A 23,906-nucleotide genomic window follows, 5' to 3' on the forward strand; every position below is an offset into this window, starting at 1 on the left:
AGAGGGAGAGGGAGAGGGAGAGGGAGTGAGGGAGAGGGAGAGGAAGAGGGAGAGGGGAAGAGAGGGAGAGGGAGAGGGAGAGGGAGTGAGGGAGAGAGGGGGGGGAAAGAAAGAGGGAGACAGAGAAAGAGTGAATGATGGAACTTGCCAGAGGATGGAGGAGCTTAGGCAGGTGCTGATGCTGCCTATGTTAGGTTATCTAATCCCTTCTTAACCCTGTTTCTATTTCCAGCTTATGCCACACCTTGGGTAATGAGTGCCCTAAGCTCATTCCCATCGAGGAAAGAAGGCTAGACTTTTCTTTTGTCCTAAACCCTTCTTTCTCTTGCCCTGTTCCTTGAAAGCCCTCCTTTCCTGGGAAAACTTAGGGATTTAGATGGAGGCGGTGGTTATGGAAAGTAGGCTCTGAAGATAGCTAAAAGGGCCCAGGACAGTGGATTTGAAGAGATGGAAGAGGGGAGAATGTTTACTTCCCACGGAGTTGAGGAGAGCAGCTCAGAGAGAATGGACAGGGACTATAGAAGCTTGGAACTCACTGGAAATCTTCCCCTCCCTGACTCTGCTGACTTGTTTCATTCTATTCTTTTCCTGTTCCTGATCTTTGACAGTCCACTGGCCCCGTCTGCCAGAGAGTGAGGCCACGGATGTCTTTTCAGAGCAACAGAGATGTGTTATTGTCTGGCCTGGCTATTGATTCCTTTAGTTGTCAAGAGAGAGAAAATGAACTCTTAGTCGTAAGATGCAATGGGCTCAAGTAATCACTGCTGGCACCCAGCTCCCAGCCAGGCTGCCTATCTATGCCAAAGCCCACTAACTCAAAGGACAAACCATAGGAAAAAATAGAGCTGGGATTCAAACTCAGGTCCTGGCTCTGCCATTTGCTATCTGAATGACTTTGGGCAAGTTCTTGGCCTCTTTGGTTCTCCATTTCATCATCTGTGGAATGTGGGTATTGAACTAGAGGGCTGTTCATGTCCTTTCTGATTTTTATTTTCTGTGATCTTCTCTACCCTCTCTGTATATATGGGTAAACTGAAGCAAAGAGGGTTCTTACAACTTCACTGAAAGTTCCCTACATCAAAAGACAGCACAACTGGAGAACTCCTCTCCCTACTCACTATGTTCAAAAGTTAGGAAGAGAGGCAGCGAGGTGGCTCACTGGAATGAGAGCCAGACCTAGATTTGGGAAGTCCTGGGTTTAAATCTGGTCTTGGACACTTCCTATATGAGTGACTCTGGGCAAGCCACTTAACCCCAATTGCCTAGACCTTACAGACCTCTTCTGCCTTGGAATTGATACTTGTATTGATTCTGAGACAGAAGGTAATGGTTTAAAAAAGTTAGGAAGGCCATTTTTACTCTTCTTATTCTGAATTAAGCCAGCCTCTCTGTGAGCTGATAAGAGGTACTCAGTCTCCATAGATGTAAAGGAAGAAGACTAGACTAGTTGATATTGAAGTCCCGCACCTGCTCCCCTCCCTCCAATCCCATTCTATGCTTTAGGACATTCCCAGAGGCAGCTGGATGGCTCAGGGGATAGAGAGCCATGGCTGGAGTGGGGAGGACCTGGGCACAAACGGAGCAACTTCACTTCTGTCCCCACCTAGCATATATTACCTGGCTAATTCATATTAATCCTCCTCTTCTTCCCTACAAAGCTCCTGACTCTGACTCATTGCTTGTCTCTCTGGCTCTCTAAAGCCAGTCAGACCTCTACGTGTGGGTAATTAATCTATAGCCTTATTGACCTCAGCCAGTCTTGGCTTTGCCCCATGACCTGAGCTCATGGGCCTTTCAGAGAAATGGGCTTTGCGTCAGACTCAGCTAGGGGAGAGGAAAGGGCAGGGGCTGGCTGTGATCCCTTAGATGCTGTCAATGGACCTAGCTAGAGGATTTGGCTGGGTGACCCAAGCCTGGGGACACCGTGCTTGCCACAGGAATCCGAGTGACCCTGGAAGGAAGGTGCTGGTGATGAGTGGGGACCTGCAAACCTCTAGTAGACTCATGGTTCTGTGGCTGTTTCATTCTAGATGACAGATGTAACCAAGGAGTACTGCCTGAACATCATTGACCAATTTGAGCCGTGCCTGGAGAACAAGAGTAAGGAGGTGCTCGGCATTGATGGTAAGTGAGCTGCTGGGTCCAGAGGGCAGAAGCTACAAACTGTAACAGAATCTTCCCAGTCTGGGACTCAATCCAAGGACCAGGGGCCTCGGCTGGGTGATGGGCAAGAAACAACCAGGGACGGGTACCTGCTGGGGGCAATTCAGGAAACTACCTAAATTCTTCTGCAAGCTGGATGATGACTCAATTTACCCTTTTTATAGACTCTAATTTCCACCATCTCCCTACCCTCATTCCCTTATGGATATTTGGAGTTTGTTTTGTACCTTGTGCTTGGATGCGCCCTTCCTCTCCTTGGGATTGGGGACGGGAGGGAGAATTATTGGGAGAGGGAAAAGCTCACCCCTTCCTTGCCTATTCTTCCTGGACAGAGAAGTCTCTTCCCAGGAGCCAGTTAGTCTTCTAATTTCCCTTCTGAATTTCCCAAACACCATACCTTCTTTTGTCTCTTACTTGAAGGTGGAAGAGGATCTCTGCTGGGGTCGCCAGCCCTGTGATATTGAATGCGTGTCCACGACAAATATACCCATTCATACATACACATACTTAAACATACATCTCTAAGAGGAATGGTTTGGTTCATTTTAGCTTATAGTTGGAAGGTCCCTTATTGATCAATCAACAAGCCTTTTAAAAATACCTACTATGTGAAGAACTGTGGGAGGAGAAACAGAGGAAAAACAACTGCTTGAACACATGGGCTGATGGGGATATTACTGGGGATGCAGACACTAAATGATAACTCTAGTCCAACCATCAATAATATGGAATTAGGTCTTAATCAATGATACATGTAAAACCCAGTGGAATTGTACGTGGGCTAAAGAGGGGTTGGGGGGCTTGGGGGAGAGGGAAAGAACATGAAATATGTAACTACGAGGGGCAGCTGGGTAGCTCAGAGGAGTGAGAGCCAGGCCTAGAGACAGGAGGTCCTAGGTTCAAACCCGGCCTCAGACACTTCCCAGCTGTGTGACCCTGGGCAAGTCACTTGACCCCCATTGCCCACCCTTACCACTCTTCCACCTATGAGACAATACACCAAAGTTAAGGGTCTAAAAAAAATATGTAACTACGGGAAAGCATTAAAAATAAAAATAAAAATAAAATTAAAAAATACCTACTATGTGCCTGACACTGTGTTAGATGCTAGAGATACAAAGATAGAAAGTCTAAGTCCTTCATTTTATGGATGAGGAAATTGAGGTGAGGGTGGGGGAAGTGCATTGCCCACTATCACACAGGCTGTGAATAGCAGAGCAAGAAATCATCTAAGGACCCCCAAGTGAGCATCATTTCCATTAATAGTACTATCTGTTTAGAGATGCTTCTCCTGCCAAAAGCATCTCCTCTTACTTTAGCCTTGGGGAGAAGGACCTTATTACTACCCTACTCCACCCTCTGATTTTTCAGGGGTTTCCTGTTAAAATATTACCTACAGGTAATAGCATATTGTTAGCCATTTACATTAACTAACATACTGTTAGCCATTTACATTTTACTAAGAATGAGCAGAGAACAGTTCTTGAATGGATTGGGACAAAGTTTGTTTTTAGGAGCTAGAGGAGAATTGAGAAGCAAGTGCTATGGCTAGAGAGTGAGGAAGAATCAGAAGGAACTTGGATGGGAGATTGAGAGCCAGGGCTAGAGATAGGCTATCTTGAATTCCAATCTGGTCTCAAATATATCCTAGCTGTGTGACCTTGGGCAAACCATTTAACCCTCATTGCCTAGCCCTTCCTGCTCTTCTGCCTTGGCACCGATACACACTATTAATTCTAAAATGGAAGGAAAATGAGCTTTTCTTCTGTCACGTTTTGTAAGAGAGAACTTTGGAAAGGGAGAACTGAGGATGGTTTTTCTGGGATATAAATTTGTTCATTTAGAGACAACCTATTTTCTCAAGCCTAGTGGGTATTCTAGTGTTCCCCCGAATGGAGACCACTGGGAGGATTGTGAAGTGAGTTAGGAATGAAAGGGCCTCTCTGAGTGAGCCTGTCCCCCCTAGGGGAGGAATGAACAGTAGGCTAGCTCCCTAGAAGTGTCTTCCTAACAATGCTGCTCAGAGAACAAGGAGATAATTAACTTGTCAGGCCCTATTATGGCTGATTTTCTCCAAGGGTGCCTTATGCCCGATCAATTTTCCAATTTTCCAGCTCTCCCTCAAGTCCTAGGCTGGAGTCAAGCCATGGTGAGTGTATGGAGGAGGAGATGGTGTTAGCGTGTGAATTATGGCCTCTGTCTTCTCCGAGGGGGAATCTCAATTTTCATGGTGTCATAGCATCTGAGAGTCCAGAACTGGAAGAGACCAGCTGGGACAGTCCTCTGATTATACAGATGGAGAGACTGAGACTGAAAGAAGGGAAGGGATTTGCTGAAAGTTCCACAGCTAATGAGAGTTGGGCTTGGAGCTGAGTCTTCTAACTCACTTGGTCATCATTTACCAAGATCCTCCTGCAATTCTCCTTAAGCTCCTCACTTAGGATGGGCAGCCCAGCCAGGGGAACAGTGGCTAGTGTGGTCCTCATCTCTAGGGGCTCTATGAGTGATTAGAGGCTAGAAAGCCATTGAAACAATCTCAGAGCTGCAAGGGTCCTCATAGGGCATCCTGTCCAACCCACAAGGAAGCAATAATCCCTTATCTAACCAACTAGTGAATATCTAACCTTTACTAATGACTCCAAGCTGAGGAAATCAGTTTTCTCTGGAGGGAGCCCATGCCACTTTGGATCAGTTCTCTTTACTGCCTGGGAAATTTTCTGAACATCAAGATTAGGAGGTAGCTAGATGGCTCAGTGGATTGAGAGCCAGACCTAGACATAAGGGATCCTTTGTTCAAATCTGGTCTCAGACACTTCCCAGCTGTGTGATCCTGGGCAAGTCACTTGACCCCCATTGTCTAGCCCTTACTGCTCTTTTGCCTTGGAACCAATATACAGTGTTGATTCTAAAACAGAAGGTAAAGGTTAAAAAAAGCCATCAAGCTTAAAATCGTCTTTTAGCAACTTCCACTCATTACTTATTACTCATTACTATACCCATTACCTGGCTCATACAGTCATTGTTTCATAGATTTATAGTTGGAAAGAAGGATAGAGGACATTGAGTTCATCTCCTTCACTTTACAGCTAAGAAATCTGAAGCTGAGTGAAGTGAGTAGTCATGCAGCTACTATGTGACTGAAGTAGGATTTGAACTTGGTTCTTCCTAATTCCAAGTCCCATGCTATGAACTATTAGGCTAACAGAACAACCTGCTATTTCCATATTATAGGGCCATAGGTCTAGAAAATTGGAAAGGAACTTATGTCATTGAGTCCAACCCTCTGGTTTTACAAATGGGAGAATTAAGGCACATGGGAGGAAAATGGCTTGCCCAAGGTCACACAGACTATGAGTGGTATAGTCAGGATGTGAATCCAGGTCTTCCTAACTCCAACTTCAATGCCCTCTCTTCTATGCCTTGCTACATCTCAATACCTGGATGTTCTGGTTATTCAGTTGTTTTTTGGTCATGTCCAACTCTTCAAGGCCCCATTTGGCATTTTCTTGGCAAAGACACTGTAGCGGTTTGCCATTTCCTTTTCCAGATCATTTTACAGATGAGGAAACAGAGGCAAACTGAGACTTGTCTGTGGGAGGCCAATAAGAGAAACAGAGTCTTAAATAGATGAAAATCTGAGACTCCTCTTTTGACCCCTTTTATGATCCATGCCTTTTCTTATTGAAAAACATTATAGCTTCTAGGAAAACTTTAATTTCCTAGTAAACCAGCACTTAATGAGTTAACAGCCTTTTTTCACTCATCAGAGTAAAGCTGGTATAGCCAAGGCCAAAACCTTAGTAGGGGCAATTCAACCCTGAGAAAAATATTCCCCGACTTGGCTTTCTGATAAGAAGCCTGTCAAAATTCAGCCTTGGCTTTGTTCTATTCTGAAGCCAATGTTTTGTGTTTTGATATGATATAATTTGTAACTTCTGCACATCTGCGAAGTTTCAGGGGGGTTCTTTTGTGTGAAATGAGTCTTGAAATATATATATATATATATATAATAAACTCCATGCTCCTGGAGACAGAGCTTGAAGCATGAACTGACGAAAAGATCTTCCCGGTCCTTTACTTCCTTATCAACTAAACTGTCCTTATCAGATTATCTGAGATGATAGATAGATCTCGAGACTTGTCCAGGGTCACCTTGCTTGAGGCCAGATTTGAACTCAGAAAGATGAGTGTTCCTGGCTTCAGACCCAGTTCTCTATCCACTGCACCACATAGTTGCCTTTGGTTCCTTTGACTATTTGCTCTAACCTGGCAAAGGTTCTGAAGAGGGTACTAGCAGTACTGCTAGGTGTTGCCTCAGACTACCTAGTTTATGCCTGGTACACATTTGCCCCTCTTATGTGTAAGGGCATACATAAATATTTACTTAAGCTAAAGCAAGATGGTACCACTGTTGGGATCCATGGCTGGGATTTGAAGAAGAATCAGATGAGACAGTCAATGTTGAAAGCACTTGGCTTTTTTTATTTGGTGAGTTTAAGGGAAGGTCACACACGTTTTTGTTGGGAGATACCCTAAGTAGGATGGAAAGAGACAGAATTAGGATATTTAGCCTAGGAAATGGCCAGCCTAACATAATGGGGTGCTCTCTTTCCAAAGATTCATGGAGTTAAGAGATGCCAAAAGGGCATGATATCCATGCCCTTGTACCCAGTAAGATATCTATTTGGATATCTGTTCGTGCATTCAAAGTGTGGGCTAACCTAAGCACAAGAGAAAACTTATCTTTGTGGGGAGCTGAGATCAAGTCTCTCTTCCCCCAGAATTGTGTTCTGATACAATCAAAACATACCAGCCTTGAAGTAAAATATTCTCTCCACCTTTTCAAAATACACAAATCCAAAGGCTCGCCTCTTGGCTTTCTCTCCCTGGAATCCTGCATATTTTATCATATTTTACATTAGACTGTCTGAATTTCCTGCCAGTGAGCTTGGATTTTCGTGGGAATTCCTAGATGGCTTTCTCCTAGAAGCTTTGGCTATTGGCAGCTGCTCAGAACCTCATGGGGAGGGCCCATGGTGCACAATGTCTTTTGTGAGGGACTGTGAAGGGAAAGGATTCAAGAGCACTGTAAGATCCTTTTTCAGTAAACTTACATTTAGCTCTCTAGAGAGCCCCAAAGTACTTGGGAAAAACATTTGGTTACAGTTAATGATCTGGCTTTCAATGAAGTTTCACGTCAATCTTGTCAACAAGGTGGAGAGATGCATGATAGTAGGATTAGGTGATCTCAGAACTGGTTGACTACTGGGACTCAAAGAGTCATGATGAATTAATAGCTGTCAATCTAAGGAAGACCTTTGGTGGATTACTTATAGGCTCTCTCCTTGGTCCTCTCTGAGTCAAGATTCTTATCAATGAGGATATGAACAGATAGTTTTTAGAAGAAGAAATCAAAGCTACATATAATCATATAAAAATGTTCTCAATTACTATTGATTAGAGAAATGTAAATTAAAACAACTCTGAGGTACCACACCATACTTATCAGATTGGCTAATCTGATAGAAAAGGAAAACAACCAATAAATTTTGGAAGGGAAGTGAGAAAAATTGGGACATTAATGCATTCTTGGTGGAGTTGTGAACTGATCCAACTCTTCTGAAGAGCAATTTGGAACAATGCCCAGAGAGCTATAAAACTGTGCATACTTTTTGACCCAGGAATACCACTACTAGGTTTGTATCCCAAAGGTATCAATGAAAAAGAGAAAGGCCCTACATATTCAAAAATATTTATAGCAGCGCTTTCTTTTGTGGCAAAGAATTGGAAGTTAAGGAGATGCTCCTCAATTGGGGAATGGCTGATCAAGTTGTATTATGTGATTGTGAAGGAATACTATTGTGCTATAAGAAACAATGAGCAAGAGGCTTTCAGAAAAAGCCAGGAAGATTTATATGAACTGATGCAAAGTGAAGTGAGCAGAATCAGAATATCATTGTACACAGTAATCTCAATGTTACTTGATCAACTGTTAATGGCTTAGCAATCCTCAGCAATGCAATGATCCAAGACAATTTCAAAGGACTCATGCTAAAAATGTTATCCATCTCCAGAGAAGGAACTGATGGAATCTGAATGCAGATCAAAGCATACATTTTTTTTATTCACTTTCTTTTTTTCTGTATTCTTTTTTGAAACATGGTTAATATGGAAATATGTTTTGCATGACTTCACATGTATAATCTATGTCAAAGTACTTACCTTTTCAATGAGGAGGAGAAAGAGAGGGAATTTGAAATTCAAAAGTTATTTTTAAAAGTTTAAATCATTTTATATGAATTTTAAAAATAAAAATAAGAAAAAATTCATATCAATGATGAATAATGTTACAGATGTCATGCTTGTTAAGTTTACAGATAAGATGATGTTGAATAATGTGATTGGAGTGTAAAATGAAGAATTTTTTAAAGTCAAAAGCTGTGGTTTCACTCTCATAGGAAATTCTCAGTATAGAAAATTACTCCACCAATGCCAATTGTCAATTCTCTATGATCTATGGCTTTAGAGAGTTGCTGGAGCCTCTGGGAAATTAAGTGGCTTGCCCTTGGCTGTGAGTCAGAGGCAATATGTGAACTCGGGTCTTTTTGGTGTCCACTGATCTGTTAACCACTACACCCATTCTGCCTCTATCTAACAAGATGCAGTTTAATAAGGACAAAAGCAAAGTCCTGAGTTTGGCTTCAAGAAATTATCTGCCCAAACAGAGAATGGAGGAAGGGTAGCAATACAATAGTTTACATAACAAGTACTCAGGAGTTTTCATGGACTGCACACCCAATATAATTTAATAGCATGATGTGCCAGTCCAAGAGTGAAATGGACCTTCATTGGCATCAGGAAAAGGTAGGCGGTCCAGAATCATGGAAGCAATCATCCTGTATACATGTCCCTAGTGAGACATTGCAAGTGTTGCATTCAGTTTTAGGAAGGAAGTTAATAAGTTGAAACATGTCCAGCAGAAATGGCCAGGATACTAAATGTGCCCCAAACTGTAGCATGAAGAACTGTTGAAAAAAACTAGAGAAGGGGAGATTCGAGGATAAAGCAAGAAAGATCATTTTCAAATACTTGAATGGTTTTCATAAGGAAAAGTTGATTCAATGTGTCTTCCTTCGGTGTCTTTAGGGAGGAAAACCAAGTCCAATGGGTAAAAATTATAGGGAAGAAGGGGCAACTAGGCAGTGCAGTGGATAGAGCACCAAGCATGGAGTCAGGAGGACCTGGGTTCACATTTGTCTCTGAGCAAGTCATTTAACTTTATTTGCCTAGCCCTTACTGCTCTTCTATCTTTGAATCAATACAGAAGGTAAGAGGAAAGAGAGAGAGACAGAGAGAGAGACAGAGAGAGAGACAGAGAGAGAGACAGAGAGAGAGAGAGAGAGAGAGAGAGAGAGAGAGAGAGAGAGAGAGAGAGAGAGAGATCAGATCATAAGGAAGTAAATTTGATATTAATATAAAGGACTTCCTAATAGAGCTGTCCAAAATTGGAATGGATGCCTCAAGATATGTGTCATGGAACACAATGAGTAATAACCAGACTTCTAGTCAAGACAGTTAGGTGGTACAGTGATCAGAGTGCTGGACATGGAATCAGGCTGACCTGATTTTGGATCCTGTGACCCTGGCTGAATTATTACTTTCTGAGCCTCGATTTCCTCATTTGTAAAATGAGAATGATAATAGTACCTACCTCACAGGATTGTTATTAGGGATAAATGAGATAATACCTGTAAAGCTCTTTGTAAACTTTAAGTTACTTCTAAAATAATAATTATAGATGATAATAAAATAATTGGTGTATTATTATTTTAAAGTAATTTATTATTGCTTTTATTTATTGTTTATTTTATTTTAAAGTAATCTAGTATTTCTTTAATTCCTTTTAAAAATTTATTATTAACCTGAGCTCTGCCACCAACATGCAGTGTAAACTTGGACAACTCAGATCCTTTTTCTGGGTTTCAGCTTTCTCCTTTGTGAAGCAAGGAAGTTGAACCAGATGATCTCTAAAGTCCTTTCTAGCTATACATCTAGTATTTTGTTATCTCTAAGGCTCCTTCTACCATTAATATTTCGAGATTATATATGGTGGCATAGAAGACCTTAGTTCAAATCCTGCCTCCAAAAATAGTCTATAAATCTAAATTGGATGATGTTATTAAAAAAAAGGCAGCTTGGATATTAACACCCTACCCATAGCATTAATGGAGAAACCAACTTACCATCTGGTCCTTTCCTTGGAAAGTATCTTCAACTCTGAGATGGGAAGGACTTTCAAAGTCATCTAGTCTACTCTTCTCATTTTGTAGTTAAGGAAACTAAGACCCAGAAATGCTAAGTGCTTTGGCCAAGATTGCACAAATGACAAATATCAGAGATTGGATTTGAACCGAGGTCGAGACTCAAAATCCAGAACTCTTTCCACTGACTCATCTATAAGATAGGAATGATGACATCTCTAATTCAGGGTCTTTGTGAGAATCAAATGATATGCTTCAATTGCTTTATTAATATCAGCTATTATTTTTATTGTTAACCCTTCCACTCTTTTCCTCCCGCCATGCCTTTCCAAATGTTCTAGGTAATGTTCTAGCTGGGTCACCTGCAGATCTGAGTTCTTGTCCATCTTGTCCTTTCCAGGTTTTACAAACTATACCCGGAGTCCAGAGGGAGACATTTTCAACCCCAAGCACTACCAAGTGAACCAGGACATGACCTATCCATTAAGCTACTACTTTATCACCTCTTCCCATAATACCTACCTCATTGGGGACCAGCTCATGTCCCAGTCTCGGGTGGACATGTACTCATGGGTCCTGCAGGCTGGCTGCCGCTGTGTGGAAGGTAAGAGGTAGGATGGTCTATCACCAAAGCTATCAGCCCTACCCCTGCCCTGTGGGATTGCCCTATAATACCAGTCATTCCAGAGAACCAAGAGAGTGTCCTGCAAACCTGAGTCCAATTTCTTATCGTTCTGCCACTTTTCAGCATTGTCTGACTCTTTGTGATAGAGTTTTTTTGGCAACAATTCCAGAGTGGTTTGCCATTTCCTTCTCTAGCTCATTTTACAAATGAAGAAACTGAGGCAGACAGGATTAAGTGACATTTCCAGGATCTCACATTTAGTAAGTGCCTGAGATTCAGTTCCTAGCATTGTCCCTAATAACGGTTTGGCTTTTTGGCCAAGTTGTCATATCTTGGCTCATTCGTAATAATAATAAATAATATTGGCCCTTTCTAATTGAAAATCTCTATTCAGAGTTGATCAAGGCAAGACGGTATGGAAGATATTTCCTATCTCTACTTCCCAGCCCCATCTCACTTCCAGTCTTTCTTCCCCCTGTAGGCAGCATATGACTTAGGTCTTAGAGATTGCACTGCAAGGCTTTGCAGAGGATTTAGTAAGTATGGACTCTACCTGCCCTGGCTTGAAGGCATTGTGGGCAGTGGGGTCACCGAAGGGCCCTTTGTGTGTCCCTGCCACAGGGAACCCCATTCTCTAGCCAAGGACTGCTCTTACTGAACACTTCCTGCCCAATCCAAAAGCCTTGCATTAAGTGCCAACTATGTGCCAGACATTATGCTAGGCAGTAGCCACCCAAAGAATCCCTCCCCTCCAGGAGTTCACATTCTAATGGAAGAAACAAGAATACATACAAGGAAATATAAAATATATTCAGTCAATTCAATGTAGATCTTTCCTCAGTTTCCTTTCTTGGAATCTCTGGTTCCCGTCAAGATTCAGCCCAACTGGGGCAGCTGGGTAACTCAGTGGATTGAGAGCCAGGCCTAGAGACGGGAGGTCCTGGGTTCAAATCTGACCTCAGACACTTCCCAGCTGTGTGACCCTGGGCAAGTCACTTGACCCCCAGCCTACCCTTACCACTCTTCCACCTAAGAGACAATACACAGTATTGACTCCAAGACGGAAGGTAAGGGTTTAAAAAAAAAAGATTCAGCCCAACCAACATCCTGTCTGTGAAGCTTTTCTTGGTTTCTCTGACTATCTCTGCCCTCCCTCAAAATGACTTTCATTCCGCTTATAGACATTCCATATTTACTTCTTTGTGTGCATGTTGCGTCCTCTATTAGAATCTAGAAGGCAGGAAAGCTATTTTCATTTTCTCTTCCATCTCTAACTTAGCACAGTGCCTAGAACATTGAAGGTGCTTAATAAATGGTTGCTGGATTATTCTTCTCTGTTTTCTTTCATTCATCCAAAGATCATTTATAAAGTACCTATGGTGTGTTGAGAGCCTTGAAGTTTTAGAGGTGGGTCTAGTCTTCTCTGTTCTAACAACAGAAGAAGGATAATAGAGGGGGAGACTGTTCTCTCCCCAACCTTCAAGTCTTAGGGATTTAAATAATGGAAATGTTTACTTTTTTAAGGAAGGAAGAAATTTGAGGACAAAATTTTGACTATTCAGTTCAATGTATTCCACAAACATTTAACAAATGTCTACTATGTAAAGGATTCTGTGTTCCGTGCTGAAATTTTTTCTTAAGTTGTTATCTTCAAAAGCTTATAATAATTTTTTATCTTGTACCCAATAATTCTGCTCTAAATTAGAATATGAGAGGAGAGAAGGAAACATCCAGGCACAATGGTTGAAGATATGTGAGGAGGAATAGATTATTCTATCTGGGTGGAATGAATGGGTCAGGAGACCTTCATAGACAAGTGGCGCCTAAGTTGGGCTTTGAGGGGGGAAGGGACAGACTTCAATAAATGAAGGTGGGAGAAAGGTGGAGGGTGGAGTTAAAGAGACAAGAGAACAAAAGCCAAGGAATGGGAAGGGGTAGAATGAAGACAATCGAGGCAGAATAATCTTATTGGACTAGAGCACAAAGAGTAGTGGGGAGCGAAAAGTCCAGAAATGAAGTTTTCTGAAACTGGGGTGGTGGAGAGACAGAGCCCCTGGAAGACTTTCTGGAACTCATCATCTGATTTTGGTCTTTGCTCCTTTTCAGTGGATTGTTGGGATGGACCAGATGGAGAACCCATCGTGCACCATGGTTATACTTTGACCTCCAAGATCCTCTTTAAAGATGTCATTGAGACGATCAACAAATATGCCTTCATCAAGAATGAGTGAGTGACAACCTCTGGAGTCCCTGGGGCCTCTGATTTCCCTGGGTCCATCTCTCTTTATCTAGGCAAGATGAGTCTAGGTTCAGTCAGTCCTGGGTATTCATTTCAGCTCTGATCCTAACTCCCTAGGTGAACTTGGGCAAGTTCCACACTGATTTTCAGTTTCCTGGTCTGTAAAAAATGTTAAAGGGTTACAGCTAGGTAACTCAGTGGATAGAGAGCCGGACCTAGAGATGGAAGGTCCTAGGTTCAAAACTGGCCTCAGGCACTAAGTCACCTAACTCCCATTGCCTATCCCTTACCCATTCCTCTGCCTTGGCACCAATACTAAGTATCGATTCCAAGATGGAAGGCAAGGGTTTAAAGGAAAAAGTCATTGGTTCTCTCTCTTTGATCTTTGAACAGGAACTGGATTGTCAGGTTTTTTTTTTGTAGTTGGAACACTTGACTAAGGATGACTTGATTGAATTGGCCACTGAGATCCCTTCCACCTCTCAAATTCCATCATTCTGTCTTGTTGCTGGTCTTGGCCAATTCTCTGTGAGCCTATTTGGAATTTTCTTGGCAAAAATAGCATAGGCATTTGTCATTTCTTTCTCTAGCTCACTTGACAGATGAGAACATTAAGGCGAGCAGGGTTATTAAATGGCTTGCCCAAAGACACACAGCTAGTTAGTGCCTGAGAATGGATTTGAACTCATGAAGATGAGTCTTTCTAATTCCAAACCCAGTGCTCTATCCACTTTACCGTCTAATTGTCCCTGGCCTTCTATGTAGCCAACAGGTATAAACAGGATTGGGGCCAATTGGGTCAAGGCTACATAAATGTCTAAAATGCTGGAACTGGGTTGATATTCTGATCAGGCTGCATCATAACTTCTCCTTTTCCCACAGGGCACCCAGAAACCCTTCTCCTTGGTCCTTGGAGCTGGGGACACTGCCCTTCCCCCCAACACACACACACACACACACACACACACACACACACACACACACACACAGAGCTGGAACCAGGTCCCAGTAAGCTCCTTTCTTATTATCTCTGATTCAGTCCTTTGGCCCTGTGCCCTACTCTCTCCTCCTGGCAGAAAGCCAGCACCCTTTACAAGCAGCTCATGGGTTAGGATTTTTTCCCCTTTTTCTCTTTTTCCCTCCCCCCTGAGATCTTGATCTCCCCCAGAGTTGCTGAATGCTCCAGAACAGACTCTCTCTAGAACAGAGGCATGGCCATGGTCGGAGATGAGCTTTGGGGAAGGTGAACATGGCACCTGAATGGAAGATGGTTTGGGGTATTTGAGGGTGGGCATCCCTTCCGCCTATGGGTTAGAAGACCCAGATGGCCCAGGAGGTTCTGTCCAATTCCCAGACTCTGTGATTCTGAAGTGGAACCAAGACTTAGTGATTTAGTGATGGGGAGAAGAGAACTTTTCTCCCTACAATGGGAGTAGATGTGTGTGTGTGTGTGTGTGTGTGTGTGTGTGTGTGTGTGTGACTGTGTTTGGGTGTGTGTTCCTGGCTTCCTGTGTCTGAGGTTCAGTGGGCAAACAGCCTCCCACATACATGTAATAATCCCACTTATTATGGTTCCCGTATTAATTACCCCAGAGGAGACACACAGCCTTCAGGCCTGCTTTGTTACCACTCTGTGTGGCTGTAAGACACCATTAAAAAATTCCAATTTAGTTTCTCAAAATAGACTGTCTATTATGACTTTTGCATTCAAGTCTCGTCGAATGGAGGCTCTCGGTCTGGGAAGGAAGTGTTAATTGTACCAAGAAGGGGGGAAGGAGCAAGATTAATTTGGGAATTAAAAATAGAGTGACACCTTCTTAAATTGGTGGGCCCAGCTCTGAGTGAGGCATGATTGTAATCAGAGAGTTAGGCTGACGGCTTAGTAGGGTTCCTGGAGAGGAAACAAGGCTCTGAACCTCCTGACAGCCAAATGCACGGAGAGCCCACGACTGAATTCAATGAGCATTTATTATGCACCTACTATGCACTATGATTAATGATGTCAGAAGAGGGAAGACCCTGGCAGTGGAGAATGGAAAAGGCCCTTTGAAGGAGGGAGGATAGGAGGCAGCTATAAGTGATTCAATGGATAGAGAGCCAGGTCTAGAGATAAGAGGTCCTGGGTTTAAATCTGGCCTTAGACCCTTACTAACTGTGTGACCCTGGGCAAGTCCCTTAACCCTCATTGCCTAGCTCTTACTGCTCTTCTTGGTACTGATTCTAAGTCTTGGTACTGATTCTAAGATGTAAGGTGAAGGTTTAAAAAAAAGAAGGCAAGATTTAATCTGAGTTGTGATGGAGACCAAGGTGAAGAGGATGGGTAGGAAAGTAGTCCAGGTGTGGGAGACAGGCATCAAGTCAGGAGATGAGGTGCTGGGTTCAAGGAACATCACAGACACCAGTGGCTTGGAAACTTTGTGCCATGAGCATATAAAAGACAAATGTGAACATCCCCTATCCGGGGCAGCTAGGTAGCACAGTGGATAGAGCACTAGTGGGGAGCTGGGTGGCTCAGTGTATAGAGTCAGACCTGGAAATGGGAGGTCCTGGGTTCAAATGTGGCTTCAGACACTTCCTAACTGTGTGATCCTTGGCAAGTCATTTAACCCCCATTGCCTAGCCTTTGCTGCTCTTCTGCCTTGGAACTGATACTAAGAAAGGTGAGGGTTTAAAATAGTCCAAGGTGGGAGGTGACGAGGGCCAGTACCAGGAAGGTGGCATCGTCAGAGGAGAGAAGGAGGCATTGTTGAGAGATGTTGCAAAGATACAAATGATAGACGTTGACAACAAATGGGAGATGAGGGATGGGAGATGGTGAGAAGCTTGGGAGCCTGGGTGGTATCCTCCATCTCTAAGGAGGGAAGCTAGGAAGAGGGGAGAGTTTGGGGGAGGGAGGAATAATGAATACAGTTTGGAACATGTTGAGATTAAGATGTCTACAGAATACCCAGTTAGATTTGAGGCTGGAGGTCAGGAGAGAGGTTAAGGCTCTGGATAAGTAGATTTGAGAATCCCCAGCATAAAGATGAGAATTGAGTCCAGGGGAGCTGATGAGATCACCAAATAAAGGAATAGAGAGGGGGAAGAGAAGAGGGTGCAGGACAGAGCCCTGGGGGGCACATTCAGCACTAAGGGGCATGTGGTGGATGAAAATCCAGCAAAAGAGATCAAGAAGGTGGGAGAAGAACTGGGAGAGAAGAATAGCCTGAAAACCTGGGGTGAAAGAATCGAGGAGAGAATGACTTCGTGTTCAAGGCTGCAGAGAGGCCAAGAAGGATGAGGATGGTTAATAGATGCGGCATGTGGTCCTTGCCCCGACCCCCAATGGGGGCTTAATATTTGGGCAGCACAGGTAAAAGGTTAATAGAGCTGGTGAGAGGGAATTGGGCTGAAAGGATTCTTCAGATTCTTAAAGTGATGAAATTCATAGCTGTTATAATAATGTCTACAGAATAATGTGATTACAATAATACATTCTGCTATGAGACTGTGAATTGTAATAGCAACAATAGCTGGCATTTCCATTGAGTATTATTTTAACCCTTACCTTCTGTCTAAGAATCCATACTAATATCAGTTCCAAGGCAGAAGAGCAGTCAAGGGCTAGGCATTTGGGGTTAAGTGACTTGTCCAGGATCACACAGGTAGGGAGTGTCTGAGACCAAATTTGAACCCATGACCTCCTGTCTCCAGGGCTGGTTAAGCCTCTCCATCAAATTTTACAGTCTATATAGTACTTCCCATATCTCATTGCATTTGAGTCTGGAGGACAAAAGCTGCTCTCATCCACATTTTACAAATGAAGCAACTACAAAGAGAAGGGATTTGGCCCAGGAGCCCACAGCCAGTAAGTGTCTGAGATAGAATTAGACTCTAGGGCTTGCTGACTTTAAATCCACACACTTGGTCCATTGTGGCATGCATGCTGCCTCCGTGAAGAGAGTGGCTGGATTTGGATTTAGGAAGATGAAGGTGCAAGCCTTTCCTTGGATACAGACTAGCTAAGCTGTCAGGGCACCATTTGTAAAATAAGGAGGCTGGACTGGATAACCAAGGCTATCTAGGATGACTTGAGGGGCCCTTCCAGCTCTGAATCTATGACCAAATTATCTTACCATGCTTGTCTGCCTGCACACACTAGGTGCTTTATAAATGCTTTTTAGTTGATCATTTGGACTTTTGTGCTCTCTTGTTCTTTCTGGTTCTTGTTGTCTATCTTCCTACTCACACTGCTTCTATCTCCTCTTCTTCCCCTCTTCTCCCTCTCCCATTCTCTCCTTTTCCCTTTCTCCCTCTTCTACTTTTCTTCCTTCTCTCTCATTCTCTTCCCCTATCTCTCCACCCCTCCATCTCTTTTTCTCTGTTCCTCCCTCCCTCTTTGTCTCTCTCCTTCCCTTTATCTTCCTTTCTCATTCCTCCCCTCTCTCTCCTTCTCTCTTTCCTTTCTTTTTCTTCGCTCCCTGCTCCTCTGCTCTCTTCTCCTTCCTTCTCTCTTCTCCCATTTTCTCTTTCTTCCTCTCCTTCCTTTCCCTCCATCCCTCTGTCTCCCTCTGTGTAACTCTCTCTCTCCCTGTCTCCTTTCTTCCCTTTCTTCCTTCCTGTTCTTTCTCTTTCTCTCTCTCTGTGCACCTCCTCCTCTCAATCTTCTTCTGTTTCCCTCTTTCTCCTTCCTCCTCTTAAACATGTCTATTTTCTGAAAAGCCTGAGATTGCTGCCAGAACCTCATTAGCCCATATCACTCCCAGAGTTCTATGGCCCTCCCTCCTTTTGCCTCAGTTTCTCAACAAAGATACTTTTCTCTCCTCTATTCTTGAGTGTCAGGGGTCCAGCTGCTGTTCCTAGTATTATGAGTCTTCTTATATGCTCCCTCTTCCTCCCCACCTTCCCAGATATCCAGTCATCCTGTCCATCGAGAACCACTGCAGTGTCCTTCAACAGAAGAAGATGGCACAGTATTTGACTGACATCCTAGGGGACAAACTGGATCTGTCATCAGTGAGCAGTGAGGAAGACTCCACCACTCTGCCATCTCCTGAGAACTTGAAAGGCAAGATCCTAGTGAAGGTAAAGACTGTGTGACCTGGACATCCTGAGCTTTGTGGACCACTGCCTGGGGAGCCAGGGGAAGGTTGGAGATTCTTCCTAGACATCAGTTTGTCTGAAAATGATCTGCTATTTTTAATGGACCAGAAACTCAATGTGGTCCATTTGACCCATTTTGGGAGTCATAACCAAACCCCCCCCCCCAAAACCTAAGGAGATCTTGTGTTTTTTAATAGGAACAGACATACTTTCCAGCAATAAGAAGGTGACCATTTTCCTGTATTTCATGAATTATTTCAAGTTTGCAAACAGGAATGACTGAAAGAACAGGATGTAAGAGGTGCTCATGCCAGAGAGATAGAGGAATTCAGAATGAGAAAGGACATTTTGGGGGAGGCTAATGAGTTTTTAATTTGACTGTGCTGACTTTTAGCTCCAAAAGGGCTACTGTGAGTCGATAATTTGATTGGCACTAAAATTTTTACCCTTGAAACATTCTATAGTAACAATAGCTAATTAATAATCATAATAATAGCTAACATTTAAATAGCACCTACTATGTGCTAAGCACTTTTCAATTCTTATTTCATTTGATCCTCCCAACAATTTCAAGAAGTAGGTGCTATTATTGTCCCCATTTTACAGATGAAGAGTCTAAGGAGAGTTGGGTAAATGATGCCCAAGATCACACAATTAGTAAGTGTCGGAGACACAATTTGAACTGGGGTCTTCCTGACTCCAGATTACATACTCTATCCACTATTTCTCTTAGTGGCTCCATGAGAAAAACAGAGCATTATTAAGCATTTATTATGAGCCAGGCACTATGTTCTAAGAAATTCAGGCCATTTCTCATATCATAGCTGCATTGGAAGTGACAAGTTGCCATGGAAACAGTGCTGGATATGAAGTCAAAGAACCTGGGTTGGAATTCTAGCTTTGTTTCTTACTTCCTAGTGGGACCCTACCAAGTCACTTCAATTAAATTCTATAAATATTTATTAAGCGACTACTTTGGGACATCAAGGTAGTTCAGTGGATAGAGATCCAGGCCTGGAGGCAGGAAGTCCTGAGTTCAATTCTGGTCTCAGATACCTCCTAGCTGTGTGACCCTGGACAAGTCATTTGACCCCAGTTGCCTAGCGTTTACCACTCTTCTACATAGGACCCAGTATTTATGATTCTAAGATGGTTTTTCTTTTTAAAGTGGCCACTATGGGCCAGGCACTGTGCTAAAGGGCTGAGGATACAAACAAAGAGAGGCAAAATACTCTCATCTAACTTCTCTGAACCTCAGTTTACCACAGTTGTAAAGCTAGATGACCTCCCCTTTTAGCTCTGAATCTCTGATCAAATGATCTTATGCCTGCCAAGCCCTGGGCTCTGCAGAGGGAGATGTCAGTTCTGAGACAGCCCCAGGAAGCACACACTAGCCTGTCTGATGAGCCTGTCTGTGGGCCTGCAGCCCTGAGGCCCTTCTGACTGATAACATCAAAGCAGGCTTGTCTCCAGCAGCAACCCGTTCATTGTCTCCCTAATGAAGTGTCCATTTCCAGGAAAAGTCACTTAGCCACTGCTGGAGGCAGGGCTGGCCTGGGATTTGAAGCCTCTTTTCTGCCTCTAGCCTTGGTCCTGAAGGGAGAGAGCATGGACTGACACACTCTCATTCTCAGAAGGCTGGGAAAAGAATGAGGACCCTCAGTGGACAGCCATCCTGTAGGGCTCCTTCACTCAGGGCACAGGTTAGAGGCTGCTCTGCCAGTCCCATAAAGGAAGGAAAGCCAAGTGGAGTGATTTATAGCTGAGCCACAGAAGGAACTCACTTGGTTCCCTTCTTGTTTAGAGAGAAAAAAAAAACCTGGCACTGGAAGTGGGGAACACTGATACCAAGTCGGGTTTCTATTGCTAACAATCTGTGGCTTTGGGGAGGTCAACAGGGAGTCTAGAGGACAGTCCATATGTGGAAAAGACCCTTGGGTCTCAGTGGATTTGCAAATTCAATATGGAATCATATTTAGACCTTGGAAATTACCTGGTCCATTCCATTAAGATGTCCTGATGAAGATGAGGTTTGAGCTGAGTCTTGAAAGAGATCAGGGAAACTAGAAAGTGGAAGCAAGGAGGGAGAGCTTTCTAGGCATGAGGGCTAACCAGTTCAAAAGTATAGAGGTTAAAGATGGAGTAAAATATGTAAGGAATAAAAGAGACCATCATCACTGGATTATAAGGTGGAAGGAAGAAAAAGAAGGAAGGGAAGGAAGGAAGAAGAGGAAGGAAGGGAAGACTAGAAATGGAGGAAGAGGCCAGGCTGGAAAAGGCTTTAAATAATACACAGCACTTTATATTTTATCCTGGAAGCAATAGGGAATCACTGAAGTTTAAGCAGTGAGAGTGACTCAATCAGATCCATGCTTTGAGAGAATCACTTTGGCCATGAAATGGAAGGTGCCTTGTAGTTAGAAGATATTTGAGGCAGAGAGAGGAATCAGCAAGCTATTGCAATAGTGATGAAGGTGATGAAGTCATGCCACAAGATGATGGCATTATCAGAGGACATAAAGGTATAAGATATCTTATCTTATCTTATATATGCTATATAAGCATATAAGAGACGCCGTAAAGATAGAAACAGCAAGAATTGACAACAGATAGGATATGTGGACTGAGTGTAAAAGAGGAGTCAAGAATGACACCTAGTTTGTGAGCTTGGGTGACTGAACATGGTAGTGTTCTTGACAAAAAAGGGAAATTTATAAGAGGGGAGAGTTTACTAGGGGAGATAATGATATGGGGAAGATATGAGTTCAGTTTTGTATGTGTTGAGTCTGAGATGTTCACAGGACATTCAATTTGAGATGATCTAAAGGCAGTTTGCATACTTTTTGGAAAACAGCCTGGCAGAAATTAAGTTTAAACCAATATATCACAACATAGCCAATGCTCATTTCTAAATTAATGGATGGTTTTGATATTAAAAATCATACCAAAAAATTAAAAGTGGATCAGGGCATATGCTTTTCTGGGTTATGGGTAGGAAAAGTTCTTTGGGAGATGGAATTTAGTATCTTGGTTTTTTAATTCAATTTTATTTTCAGCCTCAAATTCTTTCCTTTCTACCTTCCGCTTCCCCTCCTTGAAAAATCAAGAGAAACAAAACCTATAATAAATAAATATAATCAAAGAAAACAAATTCCCACCTTAGTTATATCCAAAAATATATGATTCAACCTGGACTCGTGAGTCTCTCACTTCTCTTTCTGAATATGGATAGCATGCGCTATCATGAGTTTTATGAAACTGAGGTTAATTCTTATGTTATCAGAATTAGGAAGATGCACTCTTAGTGAAACAAGAGACAGGCAATTACAAAAAAGAATGATTACCTGAAACTGAAAAGCTTCTGCACAAAGAAAAACAATGCACCTGGAATTAGAAGGGAAACAGTAAAATGGGAGAAAATCTTTGTATCAGATTTCTCTTTATCTGGCAATTTTCTCTTTCAGGTAAGATTTTGTATCCAAATATTTACACAACTAACAGACAGGCATAAGACCAAAAACCATTCCCTAAAAGAGGAATAGTCACAGGATATAAACAAACTTCTCAAAAGAAGAGTCATCAAAAAATCACAAACTTAATAGTCATAGTAAAGGATGCTCCAAATCCCTACTATTAAGAGAACTGTACATCAAAATTATCCTGAAGTTTCAGCTCACACTCTGAAAATTGTCAAAGATAACAAAAAAAAGTGGGAATGGTCAGTATTGGAACGGTTGTGGCAAGATGAACATGCTAATACATTGTGGGTAAACTTTTGGATCAATGCAATCATTTGGGGAATTATGCAATTAAATGGACTAAAGTGACCATTCCTCCCCCCTCCAGGAAGGTCAGACAGGTAGAAAAGCCAAAGAAGTGTTGGGAAAACCTAGAGGGGGTGGGGAGCATCCAGGAGAAGAGAGTGTAGCTAGGATGCAACCAAGGTCATTGAGCTTCCCTCACTTGCTTTGTCCTTTTTCTTGCCTTACTTAGCCTCACCATCTGACACTTTTTTCTGGTACCCAGGGGAAGAAACTCCCAGCAAATATCAGTGAAGATGCAGAGGAGGGGGACGTATCTGATGAGGACAGCGCTGATGAAATCGATGATGACTGCAAGCTAATGAATGGAGATGTAAGTTATAGAGCCCTTCGGGTCTTGGGTAAGAACATGAGACTCAAACTAGCCATGAGCCAGCCATAAATCTCAGGTCTTCAGGAAGTTTCATTCTCATTGTAAAGGGTTGAGTTCAGAAGGCATGTGAAGTTGACTAGAGCCCAGGAAGAAGCATATCTATAAAGGCAGCCAGAATTGAGACTCAGGGTAGGAGCATCCTCAAGAAATGACATATGGGACTCCCACTAGAAGTTCAGAAGTCAGGAAAGAGAGGTTAAAAATAGCTGGGAGCAAAGCCCAGGAAGGGGCGGAGGGGGCTTGCCGGGTGGAAGGTCTTTTAACCAGCAGGATGGCACTGTTCAAAGGGAAATGTTCTTGTGAAGCCCTGTAAATAGATTTGATGCTGGAGATGATGAAGAACTAATCAAACCCGACTAACCCACGCACAGCCTGGGCATCCCAGGCCCACATCTGCAGCCGTCTTCAACTAGAAAATCCTTCCTGTATGACACGCCTAGCTCCAAAGTTCCCTTAGGGTCACAGATTTAGAGCTGGAAGGAACCTTAATCCAACCTCATTTTACAGATGAAGAAACTGAGGCTCAATCACTTGCCCAGGGTCCCATAGCTAGTAAGCATAAGAAATAGGAATTCAAGCTGGAGACGCCTGACTCCAGCAGCACTTATTTGACCACACTGTTTCCCTGCCCCCGGAATGGACTATGCTTTAGAGACTATTTTATCTAATGAGATTTTCTCAGGGTAAGATGTTTACTCAGTGTAAGTCAGGTTTACTAGCATGTAAGCTCCTTGAGGGCAGGGAATTTCCTTCTTATATCCCCAGTGCCCAGAAAGCAGTAGGTGCTTAATAAGAATGTTTATTGGTTTTTGAGATCTAAGAGGGATAATGTAGTCATGGAAGAGACTTTGGTGGCTTCAGGATGAGTACAGTCCTTCACTGTACCAATGTAGAGACTGAGGCTAAGAAATATTGTGACTTGTCCAGGAATACACAATTGAGCAGGTAGTAATTGAGATAGCATTTAAACTCAAGTTTTCCTGACTTCAAATCTAATTCTTTATTGACTACTTCATGCTACATCCTGAGACTTGCCCAGGGTCCTATTGCTAACTGGCAGACCTGGGATTTGGACCCTAGATCTAGGACTTTAGGTCAAGTAATCTTTTTACCATACCTTGGGGATAGGAAGACTACTGCCCCCTTCTCCAACTCTCTTCGTTTTTTTCCCCTCCTCCCTCCCTTCCTTCCCTCTTTCTCTCCTTCTTTTCTTCCTTCCTTCCTTCTCTCCTTCCTTCCTTCTTTCTTTCCTTCCTTTTTTCCTTCCTTCCTTCTTTCCTTCCACCCTCACTTCCTCCTTCATTTCTTCCTTCCTTCTTCCCTCCCTGCCTTCCTTCCTTCT

General features: G+C 42.9%; 1 protein-coding gene across 1 annotated transcript in view; it reads left to right on the plus strand.

Annotated features, from left to right (window-relative positions):
* PLCH2 (phospholipase C eta 2) overlaps positions 1-23,906 on the plus strand; it is a 256,194-nt gene that overhangs the window by 185,441 nt on the left and 46,847 nt on the right. Inside the window, exons 5-9 of the mRNA XM_044668648.1 lie at positions 2,031-2,124; positions 10,825-11,028; positions 13,156-13,276; positions 18,178-18,352; positions 22,397-22,532. Of these exons, the coding sequence (XP_044524583.1) occupies positions 2,031-2,124; positions 10,825-11,028; positions 13,156-13,276; positions 18,178-18,352; positions 22,397-22,532 (730 nt within the window). The remainder of the gene's footprint in view (positions 1-2,030; positions 2,125-10,824; positions 11,029-13,155; positions 13,277-18,177; positions 18,353-22,396; positions 22,533-23,906) is intronic.

Source organism: Gracilinanus agilis, chromosome 3 (genome assembly GCF_016433145.1).
Source record: "Gracilinanus agilis isolate LMUSP501 chromosome 3, AgileGrace, whole genome shotgun sequence".
NCBI lineage: Eukaryota > Metazoa > Chordata > Mammalia > Didelphimorphia > Didelphidae > Gracilinanus > Gracilinanus agilis.